The 14,011-nt window shown below is 41.8% G+C and overlaps 2 protein-coding genes across 4 annotated transcripts; one reads left to right on the forward strand and one right to left on the reverse strand.

Annotated features, from left to right (window-relative positions):
* Nucleotides 1-209: 209 nt before the first annotated feature.
* Nucleotides 210-4,138, forward strand: METTL5 (methyltransferase like 5). 2 transcript variants are annotated; one of them, XM_010157222.1, is made up of 7 exons: nucleotides 210-341; nucleotides 955-1,069; nucleotides 1,518-1,699; nucleotides 2,068-2,150; nucleotides 2,430-2,481; nucleotides 2,996-3,045; nucleotides 4,021-4,120. In XM_010157222.1, exons 1-7 carry the CDS (start codon nucleotides 233-235, stop codon nucleotides 4,072-4,074), a joined length of 645 nt encoding a protein of 214 aa, XP_010155524.1. In that variant the 5' UTR covers nucleotides 210-232; the 3' UTR covers nucleotides 4,075-4,120. The 2 variants fall into 2 exon arrangements, with proteins under 2 accessions (XP_010155524.1, XP_010155523.1); XM_010157221.1 differs by having other exon boundaries at nucleotides 229-341; nucleotides 4,004-4,138.
* On the reverse strand, nucleotides 4,129-9,558 carry SSB (Sjogren syndrome antigen B (autoantigen La)). Of its 2 annotated transcripts, none has more exons than XM_010157219.1 (11): nucleotides 9,485-9,558; nucleotides 7,943-8,046; nucleotides 7,589-7,763; nucleotides 7,333-7,440; nucleotides 7,133-7,233; nucleotides 6,815-6,886; nucleotides 6,684-6,726; nucleotides 5,842-5,982; nucleotides 5,301-5,484; nucleotides 5,001-5,132; nucleotides 4,129-4,233 (listed from the first exon to the last, which is right to left on the reverse strand). In XM_010157219.1, exons 1-11 carry the CDS (start codon nucleotides 9,548-9,550, stop codon nucleotides 4,142-4,144), a joined length of 1,218 nt encoding a protein of 405 aa, XP_010155521.1. In that variant the 5' UTR covers nucleotides 9,551-9,558; the 3' UTR covers nucleotides 4,129-4,141. The 2 variants fall into 2 exon arrangements, with proteins under 2 accessions (XP_010155521.1, XP_010155522.1); XM_010157220.1 differs by having other exon boundaries at nucleotides 4,142-4,224; nucleotides 9,485-9,550.
* Between the last annotated feature and the right edge of the window lie 4,453 nt (nucleotides 9,559-14,011).

Consider the following 14,011-nt stretch of genomic DNA (forward strand, 5'->3'; position numbering starts at 1 on the left):
CAGCCGATGCGCGAGGAAAGGGGCTGCTGAGGCCCGGGAACGGCCCCGCGTTAGGCGGCACCGCGCTTGTCCGTGCGCCGTCAGCGGGATCCCTGAAAGCGGCAGCGTGAAATCCCCCGGGAGATGCCGGGGAGCACAGTGGGATTCCGACTATAAAATAATTTAAGATAATGTAGTTTATTTATATTATTGTAACTGATTACACGTTATTTTCCTTAGTTAAGCTACAAACATGAAGAAATTAAAGCTTAAAGAACTGGAAAGCTGTCTTCAACAAGTTGATACTTTTGAAAGTCCAAAGCTACTCCTTGAACAATATCCAACAAGACCTCATATTGCAGGTAGAGGTTACCTACAGCACTGCGCTCTCTTGTACCAGCTCTTCACCTGAACTTGAATTTCTACTGCATTACACCCTTGAAAGCTTTTACAGTACAAGTCATTGAGAAATTATATCCAGCAGAAAAAAGTTTTAAATAATCTTTTAACTTCTTTTCATTAGAAGTATACTGTTCATGTACAATGCAAAAATCAAGTAAAATTGATTTGAAAGATAATGTTGCAATAGTAACATCTTAAACTGTAAAAGAGAAAGCTGACCAGGACTTACTTCATGACACACAAAAACCAGTAACAGTGTATATACAGACACTCAACCATACCTTAATTATATTTTTCCAATACGAAAAAAATTTTAGAGGCATATGTTTCCACAGACAATACTCACAGCTCTGTGTAATTTCTCCAACGATCTAGAGCTCTGTAACTCGTATAAATGTTTTTGACTTGTTTTCACATGTGAATGAAAAAGAATTACAGGCAGTGAGAACATCAGCTGAATTTTGCATGACAAGAAATGCTTAGTTCAGAGTTTTCTGAAGGCAGAAGTAGCTTTTCTTGATGAATCAGATGCATATTTGATATTATTGACGTGTTTGGGTTTTTTTTCCCCAGCATGTATGCTGTATACAATTCACAATACTTTTGATGATATTGAAAACAAAACAATTGCTGATTTAGGATGTGGTTGTGGCATGCTCAGCATTGGAAGTGCAATGTTAGGAGCAGGGTAAGTATTTAATACTAAGTTCTGGTTGTGTTTTTTTCTGGCATAGAAGAGTAGAATATAGGAGTGCGGAACTAAACTAAGTTTTGATATCTAATCTGGTGCATAATGAGGCTGTTTAATATGTTTAAACAGTCAGTAACTACTCAAATAGTGGAAGAAATGGGCAAATGCCATAAATTTGGAAGTCATAATGCTTGCTTTCTCCCGAAGCACTAAATGAACACATGAATCTTCTTTCACAAACTTTAAAAGGATATTTGAGAAAGGGCATTTGAGGAAGGGCAACAGAGCTATCTGCATTTTTATCAGCACTGAATTTACAGTGTATGCTTGATACATTTCCTAGATAAAACAAATTGTGTACACAGATCCCTCTCAAAACTTTTATAAAATTTGAACAGTTTTATTTTGCAAGAGACTAACACGTGGTACTTGGTTTTTTTAATAGATTATGTGTGGGGTTTGACATAGATGCAGATGCACTGGAAATATTTAATAGCAATATTGAAGACTTTGAGCTCACAAACATCAACATGGTTCAGTGTGATGTCTGTTCTCTATCTGACAGCATGTCAGAGACTTTCGACACAGTTATTATGAACCCTCCATTTGGTACCAAGCATAATAAAGGTTGGTAAATCTGGAAGTCAGTCAGAAATTATTAGGAATGAAATAGCAAGGGAACACTTTTAATGAAACATCTCCCTTCTTTATTACAATTACCCATAGTTTTGCTGATCTAGAATTGGTCTCCCAAGTACACATAAACAACTGCAACACTGTAACCTACAATTGCTGGGTCTGCAATAAACAATCCTTGCTATTTCATATACCCATCATTTTTCTCTTTTACTGAAAGCAATTGGATACATTTTAGAAATACTTTATGTACATTAATGTATTCAGTAGAAAAAGCTATTACTCCAGAAAAATTGAAGCATATTAAATCCTCTAGTTTAAGCTTGCATTTAACAATTCTAATTTCAACCTTCTTCTAGGAATGGATATGATTTTTCTGAAAACTGCTTTACAAATGGCAAAAACAGCTGTATATTCCCTTCACAAATCTTCAACGCGGCAGGCAAGTCCTTCATTTTAGTAGGGTGATCGTTAGCCAGGCCTGGCATTTAATGATGGTGTCTATAGCTTCGCTGATTTGTTCACACCTTTATGGGGCATGAAATTTGAGTAAATACTAATCAAATAACTGTCATCTCACATACATGAAGATGTCATCTCATGTTTTGGCTTGAAAAACAAAAGCACAGGAGACTTCTTATTTAAGTACAGGGGTGTAGATGTTTGTAAGACAGTGTAGAAAACAGCTTTTAAATTTACCCACATCTGTTTAATATTGTAGCACATTCAGAAGAAAGCAGATGAATGGGAAGTGAAGATGGAAGTCATAGCAGGTAAGATTTGTTGTTAAACACCCAATGTTTTGTTGGGGGCTAATATTTATACCACTGCTAACCAGTTTTAACAGCCTGAAATAAATTTAGGTGTTTCATTTAACACTGACAATGGTGCAAGTCTTCCTGGACTAGATTTTGCCCTCAGGCAGAAGGTATCTACCTTCCTGCTTCAAAAGGAGGTGGTTGCTGAATAACAACAGCACAGGTCAGTTCTCACACAAAAAAGCATCCTGGTATTTTTCTGAGTTGTTCAAGTATCTTCCTGATGCTTAGACATCACCAGATGGATTCTTTAGAGTCACGTAACTCGAGACATGGAAATTGCACAAGTGTTTGAAACACAACATGGTTGGCTTAAATGTTCAGTCATTATTTAGTGCAGAGGTTGAAACAGTTACCTAGTCAGGGGCAACAGAGGTGGGTAACAGAAGAAATAGAACATGGGTGTAGGGTGTAAGTCAGTTGACCAATATCATTCTAGTGCAATGAGTATTCTTTGTACTGTTCACAGAACTTAGGTATGACCTACCAGCTTCATACAAGTTCCATAAGAAGAAATCAGTAAGTATAAAACCTAACATACCTGAGGAAATGCTGTCTCGTACTGATCAGTTCAAGAAGTTTTACTTAAGAAAACTTAAGTTTTAGGGACATGTATACTGGATGAGGAATGCTCACAGCTCTTAAAAGGTTCACCGTGATGGCACTGTTACTACATTTTGTAATTGAACAGGGAAAAGGATCACTGTAATTCAAGTCAGAGCTGTACACAAAGGTTAAGGCCAGCACTGCAACTAGATCTGAAAAAGCTACAGGTGGTGTCAAGCAAATACCTATTAAAATTTGTGTCAGTCTTATCTGCAACTGGAACTTAGACCGGATAAATAATGAAAGCCAGAGTAATCAGGGCTTCACAGCTGCAGCATCATTTCACTGTTCTATGCAAGTAGCTACACCCAGTGAAATCCCTCATGGAACCATCTTAGAGGGGGTAGGATGAACTTGTGCACGTCATCCCACAATAGAAGATCTAGGCAGGATGCTGGAGTATGGAAGCTGAGGCCTACAGGCAAGTTCTTGGGTGCTGAAGGCTGGCCTAGAGGACATTTATCCCATTACCACAGGGGAAGTAGAGAGCATCCTGGAGTAGAATGAGCAGGATTTGAAGACTGTTAGGTATGTTGAATAGCAAAGACTAGAAGTTCTATTCAGCTCTACCTATTCCCTTGGTGGCTTGAACTTAAAACGACAGATGTCTGTCCTTCAGCTTTGCTACTTCATTAACATATAGGCTTCAGTAGTAAGCAGTTTAAAGTTCTGAATTTATTGGCAGCTGCTATGTAACGTAACTGCAAGATTACAAAGTCCAGAACCTTTTACATTTGAGTAAGATGCCAGAGAAGTAGAGAGGATCTGACAGTATAAACAAAACTATAAATATAAAAGTTTTTCAGGGTGGTAAGTTAAGAACAAGCATGCTTCTTAAACAAAACAACAGCTGTAACCCAACAAAATGAAGATTTCCTCTCATTATAGGTTGACATTGAAGTGGATTTCATTAGATTTTCTGCCAAGAATCTCCTGAACTGAGGCATGTCTTTAAAACCTACTGAAAATGGAACAATAAAAATAATGGGTTTGGTTTTTTATTTTAGTATTACTGGTCTCCGTTTTCTGTTTTCAGTTGTTTTGGTGCAGGTTCTTCTTCCTCCATTTCCTCTAGTGGTCTCTTCTTGGGACCTGCTGGTTCTGCAAGATGGAATATGTAGTCACTTAGGGTAAAGGAAAGGATTTCAGTATTACCTGAAATCTTCTGAAAAAGCAAACCCCTCCTACCACATAAGTTCAAGAATGAGTCCTAGTTCATCCACAGCCACTGCTATGCTAAAGGGTTTACTTATTACTGTGACTTAAAGCTTGTAGATATCCTAAAATACCAACTTTGAAGAGCTTATCATATCACAGAATGAGTTGGGTTGAAGGGGACCTTAAAGATCACCTAGTTCCAACCCTCAACCCTCGTTCTTCCCTGTATAACTTTACAACAGGAGGGCAAGAAGGAAGATGAAGGACTACAATCTTAACAGGAGGAGGTTTCACTGGGGTTTTTTTAAGCAGGTGCCATATCTAATGAACAGAAGCTTCATCTTCACCAAGCTAAATACCAGTCTGCAGAACTATTAATCTTCTCATATCCTCAGGAAAAAGAATTCAGCACTCGAGAGACTAGGCCTAGAGTGGTGTAACACTGCTGACAACCACCACCGTTCAATGCAGAATGCTTTGAGCAGCCCTGCAGAACAATCTCAGGTATCTAGTTAATTATTTTAATATGCCTTTTGGACAGTTCTGGAAGGAACTGAGCACAGGACCCTCAAAGTTATTTTACTGACAAGAGGACAGAAATACTACAAATGTAGGGCCAGATCTGAAACACCTGTAATGAACGCAAGTATTTTCCCAGAAAGTAGCTCCACATGCTAAAGCAGCTGCATCCAGCGCACAGAATGACAAACCTGTTTTAGTATCATCTTCACCACCTTCATCGTCATTCTCAAACTTTATTTTCTTGCCCTGAAACTGTACTTTTCCTTTTTGTGTACCTTGAGGTGCCTTTCCCCCTCTTCCTTTTCCTTTAATTTTGCGTCCTGTGGGGATATAAGACATCGGGAACTTTTTATCATTTGTCTTTTAACTAGAAGCTCCAAAGAAGGCTTTACACTTAGCTGGAGTTTTGTACATGCACTATTTACAGTTCGTTTCGCACAATGCCACTTCTAAGACATTACAAATGCTTAAACCAATAAAAGGAGAACCTTTTGCTTTCTGTTTCAGCAATTCTTGCTGGTCTTCCAGTATTTTTTTCAGAGCTTCTTTCTCTGCATCTCCTTCTAACACTTCCCATGTAACATCCTTGTTCCGAAGCTGTAAGTTTCCATTATGTGCTTCTTTGGCTTTTTCCAGAGCTTCTTTTGCAATATCCTTAAATAGGATAATTCCCTTTAAAAGAAGAGTGGCATTTGCATGAGAATCTTACTGTGAAAACATTCAGTTCAACATCCTGTTGGATACCTGGCAAGTTCATTACTCTTGCAGGACATAAAATATGTCTAGACTGAAGCAGAACCTTCAGACTGTCCTAACAAACAGGCTCAGTTTTGAGCTTACCAACTGAGAAGGGCTGGAACCTTTATCTGTTCTTTTGAAAGTATTTAAGGGAATAACTTCATTCTCTAAATATGCTGCAATTCCACAAATCAGATTCTCATTTGATTACGTAAGAGAACAAGCATTTAATCATTCCGTTTCAAACCTTATTATGGCGATATTAAGATCCTTGTCTAAGATCATACTGACCTCCTTCGCACCTCTGACAAAGTGTATCCATTTGATTTCTCCGTGATCAGAAAATACGTCATGGAGATCTTCTCTACATGTTTGATCATCTAGATCGCCAGAAAACTTCAAAAGACATCCTGTCTTTTCTTCCAGAGACTTCTGAATGAAATAAAAATCCCCACGTTTGTTGAAGAAGCAAGCTTGACTATTCCCCCCCACCCTCAACCATAAGGCTGTTAAATAAGCAGTTGCAGTCATGCCCCTAAGCACCATCAGTAACCATTCTGGCTACACAGCTTATTTATGCCGATGTCCCGGTCTTGGATGGTCTGTGTCCCTCTCTTCTTTTTCCTTTGTAAAATTCTCTTTGCTTAAGGTGATTCATTTACATGGAACTTAGGGCTCCTTTCCCATAAGCAAGTTATGCTCTTTAAATTCTACAGAACAGTTTTCTGAAGGCTGACACCTCAGGCTGAAAAATCTGTCTAATACTGATTAAATCTTTACTGGATCCTTTACATACCACAGGAAAATTATCTCAACGGTGCATTTGGGATTACTCCTAAACAGGTCAACATGCCTAATAATTTAAATTAAGGATATAATCCCTTAAACAAAACTAGTCTCTTGAAAATAAGATTAAATACCATCAGAAAAAAAAGTCTTACTGTAGGTTAGTTGGAAAAGCTGAGGTGACTTTCTAGAAAGTGTTCCATACTATAGATTTGCAAACTCTGAATATCCCACATTAGCTTTACAACATGTAGCTGCAGAAGCATGTTTGTTATGCGTAGACTGAAAATCCATGCCAGAGCAAGCACCACACAGTTTTCACGTATAGTGATTTAATAAACCCCTACCATTTCAGCATCCGCTGCTTGTTTCTGTTTTTCTTCTTTTTCCCTGTGGAAAAGTTAAATTAGTTAAGAGTTGGTTCAGGTGTGTTTGGTCAGGTGAGCAAAACCAAGCACTTCAGTTGATATTGACTTACTGTTTAGCTCTTGCTTTAGCTTCTACTTTGTTCTGTTTCCTTTCTTCATTCTTCTTTGTACAATATTCCTCCCTTCAACAGAACAGAAGCTAAGTTACTACCACTTAAAGTATTCCATTATAATTACTTTATCAAGACAGCATTAGCCAGGAAGCAGTTGGGGTTGTCTGTGGGAGCTGAGATGCTAGTCTCCATAAGGTACACCATCAACAGCTGTACAACAGCGTAGAAACTTAGACTTCGCCGGTCAAAATTTAGGCTTTCGTCTAAATGCACCTTCGACCATTATTAGTTATTACATCAGTTAAGTGGACTTACTTGAAGAGTACTATCAGCTCTGTGTCTTTGTACTTCTGGTTTGGGATCTCTGTGAACTTCTTAGCAGATTCAACACTATCAAAAACTGCAAATATTGAGCCCTGTTAAATGGCAAGAGACATTCATTGTTGGAGGAACTGAACAGAATGTTGTCTGGGAGGACCCCTGCCCCAGGTCTAATTGTTCATCACCAGAGCTACCTTAAACGTTCTCTGCAGTGTTCTCCTCATTTGAATGTTTTCAACTGGACCTTTATCCTCAAGCCATTCTTTGATATCATCAAGAGTTGCATCTAGTGGAAAGCCTTTCTGCAAGAGAGCAACAAGTTTCGATTACATGCCACAAACTGTCAGAAATTACAACCGATCTTTGGCTGAGTTAATTCAAGCTTCACCTAAATGGTTTTCAGTCAAAGTCATGCAGAACAGGACAGAGCAAAGGAAGGAGTTTACTTACAACATATACAGATCTGTTTTTAATAGCAGCCTTATACTGGTCATTTAATTCAGGAAGGGGTTTGTTTGGAGATCTTCTGATTTTAGTTTTGTCTTCATTTATTTCCATTAAACCAGTCTTGGATTTTCTTAGTGCTTCTACAATAACACTAAAATCTTTTGAAAGGCGACTTAACCTGTTGAGTAAGCAGACACAGGTTATTCCAAACACACAGGCAAAGCTGAAGCCAAATGTTAAAACAGCAGCAGGAGTTGTACATGCAGACCAGGGACATTTGGCCCCAAATAGAGGTAAGTGGCTGAAAGCTGCCCTTCCATCCAGATTAGTTCTGTGATTCGTTGTACTTAGTTTTACCTGTTGAATTTGATCATTACTTCTAAAGGCACCCAGCCATCATCTAGTTTGATCTGTTCCTTTAGGAACTTGTCTCTTGGTAGATTGTGATTGCCAAAATAGTACTGCAAAAGAAGAAGGGAGAGGAGGGTGGGGACAGAGATTAGTCTTTGAATGTTCAGTCTTAAAAGCTCATTTACATCTGACAGCTTACTGCAGCGCATTGAGACATACCAAAATTCATTAATCTGAACTATTAAAAATTCTGAAATGATTACTTTCTGCTTTAAAAGTGATACTTTGGGAAAAGTTAGCTGCATGCATGAGCTCTAAAAAATAAAGCGCTTCATGCAACGGGGCTTGTGTGGCAAAGGTAGTTTGGCTTAGGAAAGGCTGGAGTTTATGCTGTTAACATAATTATTCATCAGACTGAGCTCCACAGAGTCAAAAGTCGATCTTGTCACCAACAGATTCAGGTTTCAGTCCTTAATTAAGGAACATGTAAGAATATTGTATCTGCCACCCAGAGAAATCGTACATGTAGGCTGGAGTTTCTAGGTCTCTAAACTGAAGCCTTTCCACCAATATCACTGTGCTTTAAAAAGTCAGTGCAGGTTTTACAACAAGGGCTTTAAACTGAAAGCAGGTAGATTTAGATTAGTTATCAGGAAGAAATTCTTCCCACAGGGGGTGGTGAGGCACTGGAACAGGTTGCCCAGAGAAGCTGTGGATGCCCCATCCCTGGAAGTGTTCAAGGCCAGGCTGGATGAGGCTTTGAGCAACCTGGTCTAGTGGAGAGTGTCCCTGCCCATGCCAGGGGGGTTGGAACTAGATGATCTTTAAGGTCCCTTTCAACCCAAACCAGTCTGTGATTCTGCAATACCTTTCCCTCTAGTATACCTCAAACTCATATTACCATATGTCTAGCTTTGTCAACTCTTCTTCCTCAAATTTCTCCCCCACCCCTAAATAATCACTGCAGCTCCATATGCTAACTGGGATTCACGCACAATTGTGGTTTTGTCCTCCAGGAAAAGTTTTGGTTTAGATGTCATTTTAAGTCATGTGCTCAGGTTTCCACTGTAGGGTAACCCTCCAAGCCTCTAGAGTGACAAACAGTTAATCTAAAGTAAGCACAGAAGTTCCGTTGTCATTTGTAGCAATAAATTACAAAGCAGTACATCATAATAGAAAGTTGTGCAATGTGCTAGTATTTTGACCAGCACAGAGTCCCAAGTGGGAGGGTATTTTCCCCAATAAAATGAAGTCATATAGCATTAAAATGCATCTCCCTATTTGCACAGATAGGGATAACCCCAGTGAACATAGTAATAAGTTGATTAACAATATATTCCCTTGCTACAGTACCTAAAACACCAGCAAGTTAAACCTTCTGTGGGAGTATTAAATACCTGTTCACAGACCTGTGACAATTCTTTTCAAGAGCTCAAGATTCCAGTCTAACTCCCTGTGAAATTAACTTCCCATTAGCCCAGTCCCTAAGCAGTGAATGTCTCCAAAGCCACCCATCAGTCCAGATCCCAAACTATAAACTGAGCTTACCTCAATTTGCTGACAGATTTTGCTTTCCAAAATAGACATGTTCTCACCATCTCCGTTTTCAGCCATTTTCACCAGCTGTGTTGAAGAGAATATAGAGCAAAGAAACTAAGTATTGAGTAGTACTTTCTACAGACATATTCAAACAGTGTTGCAGTTCACTGCAGCCTCATCTAAACAAGGTAACAGCAAGGTCTTTAGCTGCACCCTTAGGCTTGTGAGCCAACATTAAACAGGACAGCAGAAACTCCAAGTAGAAACTATGAAACAACTGGAAAGACCCCCAAATAAAATACTTTGGTTGTTAAGGCAGTATTGGGCATTCTACAGTCAAGATAAGTAAAAAAAAATACTGGCACTTAACTGCATTACTTGTTATTTACTCTTCTAGACACAGATCTTCAGTTGGTACTTAACAGTAACAAACCAGAGAGCTGACAGTATTTGTTCAGACAAAACCATCACTGGGCAAAATAGCAATAACAAAAATTGTTTAAACATTCCTAAATAGGTGTAATTAGAAACTTCGCTGAAGTTTCTACCTCCTAATTAATCTTTGAAAGTTCAAGGAACTTAATGGGAGGAAGAATTGAGAATACCTTCATTTACTAATACATCCCAGGGATGTCTAGTTCTCTCCTTTACAAACTTGTCTTCACTGCAGTTCTGCCTGGATGCTGAATCAAGCATTTCTGATAAGAGGTTAAGATCTTTTCCCTTGGAAGTAACTTCTTCCCTTCACTAGCATTAAGTGTGTCATCCCAGTACATCAGATACAGTCACTACATGCACTAGAATGCTGGCAAGAAAGCTGCCACTGGCCAGAAAGTGAACTGGGATCAGAAAATATCTATCTAGTTGCTCTTAAGGTAAGGATAGAGTGTGAAGAGTAATCCTCAAGTAAAAATGCAGCTTTATAAAGCTGTCAGAAATTGCTTTGATTCAGTTTTGATCTGTGAAGCACAGGTTTCTTCTTTCTCCCTTTGGGCATTAGCAGACTTGTTAAACGCAGCTTCAAAAGCTGAAGCAGTTTCCTGGCCCTCGGTTACCCCAGTTAGAGATCAGCAATCATTACCTGCTGAGGACAGGTTTGCACTCATGTTCTGCACAGCTTACTGGAAGATTTTAGTACACATGTTCTGCTCCTCTGCCACTCGCAGTACAGTAACATCTTTCAGAGCAGCAGGATGACCGACAGTGCAGAAATAGGGAAAACACCCCCAAGACTCCCTTGTCACAGGAAATCATCAGAACTCCTGCCTGGGCAGCCCCATCTTCTTATTTTAGTAGTTCAATTCACAGATCATTGTTCAGCCTACTGTAGTCTGCAGTATTCCCATTTCCTCCTCTTCCTGGTCTTGAGACGTGCAGGTTTTAGTTGGGATGGAGTTAGTTTTCCTCACAGTAGCTAGTATGAGGCCATGTTTTGGGTTTGTGTGGAGAAGAATGTTGATAACAAGCTGTTGGTTTTGGTTGTTGCTAAGGGAGGTTTACATCAAGCCAAGGACTTTTTCTGTTTCCGATATTGTGCCCGTGTTCCCAGCTTCATCTCTGCAAGAAGCTGGGAGGGGACGCAGGCCGGACAACTCACCCATACTGACCAAAAGGACATTTCATGCTGCTCAGTGTACAAGCTGGGGGAGCTGGCCAGGAGGGGAATCACTACTGGGGGACTGGCTGGGCATCCATCAGCCAGTGGTGAGCAGCTGTATCTTTTTTTTTCTTTTAATTACATACTATCATTAGTCTACACTTTATTGTTATTATTAGTTATTATAATTTCACTTCTTTTCAATTACTAAACTGTTGCTATTTCAACCCTTGAGTTCTCTTATCTTTTTCCTCCAATTCTCTCTCCATCCCACTGGGGAGGGGAGAGGTGACTGAGTGACTGTGTGGTGCTTAGTCACTGACGGGCTACACCAGGACACAAGACTGTGTTGCATCCTTTGACTTGCTTGTAGTTCTTTTTAATCTAGGCACTTGCAGCCTTAAAATTTGCACCCCAGTCTTCACTCCTGGACTTCCACCTGTACCTAACACTGTACCAGTAAAGTAGAATTTCAGCAGGTGAGGTGTTGGTTGGCAGCTGTGCTCAGCGTGCAAGCCTTCTGTCTGTAAAGCACTTCACAAGAGCCACGCCACAGTACACACAAGCTAACAGTTGCATTTACTTCAGAGAGGTCTCACGTCAGCCACCCTGACTGCAGGAGACTCCACTAGTTCACCACCACATTCAGGTGCTGGCACCGCGTTGACACTCCCCTGTGATGTTGTCCCCAGCACCCAACTTGTGAGAGAAACCCGTGTTCTGGTTCACATTATCCCTCATTCGGTACAATTTAATGGCAGTCTATGGAGTCATCTCAGCTTCTTCCACTGGATCGACTAATTGACCACACTCCTTGTGTGCTACTGCAACACCTGATCCCACAGAACCTTAAGCCCTGCTGAAGAACTGCTTCACTGGATAAATTTACCACTGATTTGACTCAGCTTGTAGGAAGCACTGGTGATGGAGCTGTTCAGGCAGGAAACACAAGAGGAGGAAAAGCCCTTCTGTGGCAGCAAGCAGTTGTAGCTGGTTAGGTTTGCCATTAAACTATATCCTCGGGGTCAAAAAAGTACTGAATGGCAGCTCTGCGAGTCTTCACATTCCTGATCCCTAGTCTGCAGATCTAACTCACACTCCAGGTCTCCAGTACACCATTAAGAGTGAGCTGAGAGGGACAGCTGCTCTGTGCTCCTCTGTAGTGGGAAATGCCTCCAAGTGGGCTGCATCTGCTTGCTGCTTCAGTGGTCTCTGCTCTTTCACCGTCCTGCTGCACAGTGCGTGGACTTCTTGGCACTACTCTTCCCTTAATACAAGTTGTTGTTGAAATGAAACTTGGGGCCTTCTGGCTCTATGCTGCTGAATCATCAGCAGCTCTGCCCCAGCTAATGAGGCGAGAATTATGCCGAGACACATGCCTGAGAGAGCATGGTTAAAAGAGAATCCCTTCAGAGAGCTGGTGACTTTGCTTTGGTTTTGTCATTTAGAGAGAATCCCCCCTCAATCTGCCAGGGTAGCCTAGCTTTTCCAGCCCGCCCCAAAACCCACACCAGTCTGAAACATGCCAGACAGCCTTCTTTTCACCACTGGATACAAGGAGCCATTAAGAATGCCAAGGTAACAGTGCTGTGAAGCATAATGGAAGGACACTTGTGTCTTCACCTAGCTCTGCCACCTCAACTCCTCCAGCCTCGTTACAGCCCCGAATACGCTGTCTCTCCTGCCCTTCCCCAGCTCTGGCAGCGCACCTCTCTCCCACTCTGCCTCACTTCGGCTACCAAAGCGCCCAGAACCAGCAACTCGCTTTCCACACAGCAAAGCTCAGCTCCATTGCCAAGAAGAGGTGGAAAACGAAGGGCATTTCCTTCGCAGGATTTCCAAAGAACAACCCGAACTGTACAGAAGCGTAAAACAACACAAGACCTGGGACAAGTCCCTCAGGTTAAGTCTTACTCCTGGAAGAGTTTTTCTAAAAAGCATCCATTCAGCTGCAAGTAACAGTGAACTGTGGCAGGACTAAGACAGGCTCAGGCTTGCCTGATGTGCCATTTAGCTCAGACGCTGATCAAGGCGCCAACCTATTCAAAATAAAAGCAGAAGCAGCCTTCTAATTTGAGAGAAACTCCGGTCCTGTCACACACACCCACTCCAGGCTCTTGCGCTCAACCACCTGGCACGAGGTACTCTTCCCCATCAATGGTTTCCAGTTGCTGTGCAGCAAAGACTGGTAAAAGGCAGCTCCGCTGAAGAACCACCACGGTCTGAACAGCATGCGAAATCCTACATGAGATTTCATTGCGGGTTCCTTCTTGGCACACCACACCGACTCCTCGGGTGTATCACTGCTGTCCAAAGTGAAAACCACCTAAGGCAAGCAGGCGCGGGATTTAAATCACAGATGGAAAGTGACAGTCCAGCCCTTCAGCTGGAGCGATCTGATCCCATGCTGTAGTAGCTGGATCATCCCAAAAGAACTAGAAAGTGGGTTTTCAGATTATCAGTCATGCAGTTTACAGATCAAGGTCTGGAGGGAAGTCGGTTACCGGCTGAGTGCTTTCGCCTCACCTTAAGAACAAAAGGCTGTATTTATACCGGCTCTGCCCTGCGCAGCAACCGGGCCGTTACTCACGCAGCGCGCAGTTCAGAAACCCGCAGGGGAGGGGTCTGAGCCTTCTGCCCGCGTTCCCGTACCAACACGCAGCGTTTTCCGTGAGGCCGGGGTTAGCTGGCACCGCTCGCCGTCGCGGCTGTTACCTGCGCCGCTGGGTTTGGAGCGGAACGGGGCGTTACGAGAGGGAATTCCCTACAGGAAGCAGCTAAATGACAGGAGTCAGCTCCTGACCCTTGTGTGGGCGCTAAGGAACCATCAGCTCATCCCTAAGCACTTCTGTACCGCTGCGGCGACAACGCGCCCCTCCCGGCAACCTCGGGCCCCGTGGCCCAGCGGACGCCTTCCCCCGGCCGCGGCGTGAGCGCTG

Source organism: Eurypyga helias, unplaced genomic scaffold (assembly GCF_000690775.1).
Source record: "Eurypyga helias isolate BGI_N326 unplaced genomic scaffold, ASM69077v1 scaffold31198, whole genome shotgun sequence".
Lineage (NCBI taxonomy): Eukaryota > Metazoa > Chordata > Aves > Eurypygiformes > Eurypygidae > Eurypyga > Eurypyga helias.